The sequence below is a fragment of the Cariama cristata genome, unplaced genomic scaffold (assembly GCF_000690535.1).
Source record: "Cariama cristata isolate BGI_N322 unplaced genomic scaffold, ASM69053v1 scaffold27073, whole genome shotgun sequence".
Lineage (NCBI taxonomy): Eukaryota > Metazoa > Chordata > Aves > Cariamiformes > Cariamidae > Cariama > Cariama cristata.
Window position 1 is genome coordinate 1 of NW_009609339.1, and position 3473 is coordinate 3473.

General features: G+C 59.5%; 1 protein-coding gene across 1 annotated transcript; it reads left to right on the top strand.

The window, feature by feature from the left end:
- Positions 1–969: 969 nt before the first annotated feature.
- On the top strand, positions 970–3034 carry LOC104159579 (amyloid beta A4 precursor protein-binding family A member 1-like; the record flags this gene model as incomplete). Its single annotated transcript, XM_009697519.1, has 5 exons — positions 970–1115; positions 1275–1361; positions 1920–2078; positions 2425–2604; positions 2813–3034. Coding segments are annotated over 5 exons (794 nt in total), but the record flags the coding sequence as incomplete, so codon positions are not given.
- Between the last annotated feature and the right edge of the window lie 439 nt (positions 3035–3473).

Below are 3473 nucleotides of genomic sequence, written 5' to 3' on the forward strand. Positions count from 1 at the left end.
TGGGTGACCCTGCCTCCTGCTCCGGCCCCGGAGGCTGAGCAGCCACCCCAAGGCAGCGTGACCGTGAGTGCATCGTGCACGGGCTGCGGCGGTGCGGCAACAAGCTAGGACATGCCCCTTGGCTCTGCTCCCTCATTGGGTTTTGGGTGGGGGCAGAGGGGAGCCAGGGATATCTTTTCCTTGGGTCTTACAGGGCCTTGTGCTGCTGGGTTGCCCAGACAAGACCTTCGGTACTGGCTTTGGCTTCTGCTGCCGTGAGTGCAGGGGGATACTTGCATGGCTGTCTGATCCATGCGTGCCCTGGGGAAGAGGTTGGTGGGTTTGAACAGCCTCCCCAGCCACAGGACCCTGTGCCCCCTGCCCCAGCCTCAGGACACTGTGCCCTCTGTCCTGGTGCTTCAGGACCAGCCTGGCTGCAGGGCGGGCAGGGTGAATCCCTGGGATCCCAACCAGAGCCTCACTTGCTCTTTCATTGCTTTGCAGAACAGGGAACCCCCATCCTCCTGCCCGGCCTTCAAAGAGGGTGAGTTGCTTCTATGCTTGAGCAGCAAGAGCACCCAGGAGTCTTGACCCACCGGACCCCAAATGTGGGCTGTCCAGGGGTTCCAGCCGGAGAGGGAGCACCCGGCTCTGCGCCCATGCAGGGTGGGAACGTGGCTGCCGATTCCGAGTGGCTTGGTCTATCCCAGCTTGCCCTTTGCTGAGCAAATGGGGGTGCTTCAGGGACCGGGGAAGGGGGGATGCTCAGGCTTGGGAAGGGAGAAAGAGAGATGCCAGGGTGTGCCCGAGGGAAGGGGGAAGCAGCCCTGGGGTCAGAGCTGGTCCCTTGGTGATGCCAGGAGCCTGTCTCCCAACTGCTGAGCTGCTTTGCCATGTGTAGGAATGCAGCTAACGGGCAGTAGGAGTTGGGACCCCCAGTTTTCAGAGGTAGGGGGACCAGCCCCTGCTTAGTCCCTCCCAATGACTCAGTTCCAGGCCCTTGCGACCCGGAGGATCTGCTGGACGGTGTGATTTTTGGGGCAAAATACCTGGGCTCCACGCAGCTGATTTCAGAGAGGAACCCCCCGACCAGCGTCCGCATGGCACAGGCCCAGGAGGCGGTGGACAGGATCAAGGTGCAGGAGGGTAGGGGGGCATGACTACCACCAGCCTGGCCCCTCGTAGGCGTGGGGCAGCGCTCAGGATGTGCCCAGGGGGACCTCCCGGCTGTGGGGCAGGGACCCAGAGGAGTCCTGGCAGCAGCAGTGACCTCTCCTGGGCGCTTCCTTCTGCAGGCACCGGAGGGGGAGTCCCAGCCCATGACGGAGGTGGATCTGTTTGTCTCCACACAGAGGATTAAGGTGCTCACGGCTGACACGCAGGTGAGCGGGGAACAGGAGCACCCGCATAGCTTTGGGGCTGCTGAAACTTTCCTGTTTGACCTTGGGGTCGTGCCTAAGGATGGCCTACGAGTGAGGACACGTGTTTGGGAGGAGACATGTCACTCCGCAGCCACCCCATGCAGAAATGTCGTGTCGCTTGGCTCTCTGCATGGCTGCATGAGGCTTCTCAGGCAAACTGTGCCTCGTGGGAGCTGCTGGATTCCCAGACCAAGCTCTGCGGAACCTAGGCTTGAAATTTCTGTAGCTCTTTGCCTCAGGATTAGTTTCTGCTTTATAGTAAGTGGGAAGAGCTGTCTTGTCCCCTGGCAGCACCCAGAGACACAGATGACTCCTTGATTGAAGGATCTGTTTGTGCATTTTAGTGTAGACATAGTTTCTGCCCACCATGTGCTAGGCATTTGAGCTGCATCCCGGCACAGTGGTGTTTGAACCCAAACCCTTCGTGCTTGTGGCAGTGCCTGGCTGGCTCACTGGCTGCTCATGGGGTCCATCGGGTTGGGAAGGGATGAACGTCTCTGCTCGTGTTCCCCTTGCCAGGAGGCCATGATGGATCACTCCCTCCAGACCATCTCCTACATCGCCGACATCGGCTCCCTCGTGGTGCTCATGGCACGCCGGAAACTGCCTCGGCGGTCGGAGGTGACAGAGGAAAAGCGGCTCTACAAGATGATCTGCCACGTTTTCCACTCGGCTGATGTGAGGCGACACGCGAGTCCCTCAGGAGGGCAGGGTGGCGTTGGGGTCCTGCTGTAATGACCAGGTGTTCTGAGTCTTCGTGCTGGGGGCTCCCGATGAGCACAGAGAGGGGGAAGGAGCCCAGCTTGAGCATCTCAGTGACGTAGAGGGGCCCAGTGAGAAAAGGGAGGTGGACTGGCGCTGTAAGGGGCCCATTCAGGCAGGGAAGGAGCCAGGATGCCCTGGAGCTCCCAGGGCACAGTGCTTGTGCTGGGCATTGCAAGGTGCTGGCAGCTGTTGGCTCCAGTTTGGCCATGAGGCTGTTGGTCCTGAGCCGTGGGTACGAACAACCCTGCTCTTTCCCCAGGCCCAGATCATCGCTCAGGCCATCGGGCAGGCGTTCGGCGTGGCCTACCAGCGCTTCCTGGAGGCCAACAGCATTGACCCGAGTGAGCTGAGCCCTCGCCAGTACAGCCGTGCCCTCGAGGACCAGGAACAATACAACGCGGAGCTGACCCACTTCTCCCGGCAGGAAAACTGCAAGGATGTAAGAGCTGCTTTGGAGGGGTGGGGACTGCAGGATACCCACTGGCACCTCTGTGTTGTCCCCTCCATGGCTACCTGAGAAGCTGAGGTGCTCCGTACAAAACTGGGCCCCGTCCCAGTCAGCTGTGAGCCCAGGACACCCATGCTGGAGCTGGGACATGTGCCCCATGACTCTGGTGACCGTAACCCATCTGTGCCCCCCACCCCAGGTCCGCATCCGGAAGCAGAAGGGAGAGATCCTGGGCATCGCCATTGTGGAGTCGGGCTGGGGCTCCATCCTGCCTACAGTGGTCATTGCCAACCTGATGCACGGGGGTCCTGCGGAGAGGTCGGGCGAGCTGAGCATCGGAGACCGCCTCATGTCCGTCAATGGGACGAGCCTGGTGGGGCTGCCCCTCACCACCTGCCAGAGCATCATCCGGGTGAGCTGATCTCTTTTATGGAAGAGATCATCCTGAGTGCCATTACACAGCACATGCAGAAAAATCAGGGGATCAGGGCCAGCCAACATGGATTTATGAAAGGAAGATCATGCTTGACCGATCTGATCTTCTACGACAGTGACCCGCTTAGTAGATGAGGGAAAGGCTGTGGATGTTGTCTACCTAGACTTTAGTAAAGCCTTTGACACGGTCTCCCACGGCATCCTCCTAAATAAACTGGCTGCTTGTGGCTTGGATAGGCGGACTCTTCAATGGGTAAAAAACTGGCTGGATGGCCGGGCCCAGAGAGTTGTGGTCAATGGAGCTAAATCCAGTTGGTGGCCGGTCACTAGCGGTGTTCCCCAGGGCTCAGTTTTTGGAGTTGGTGCTGTTTAACATCTTTAAGGACGATATGGACATGGGGATTGAGGGCACCTTCAGTAAATTT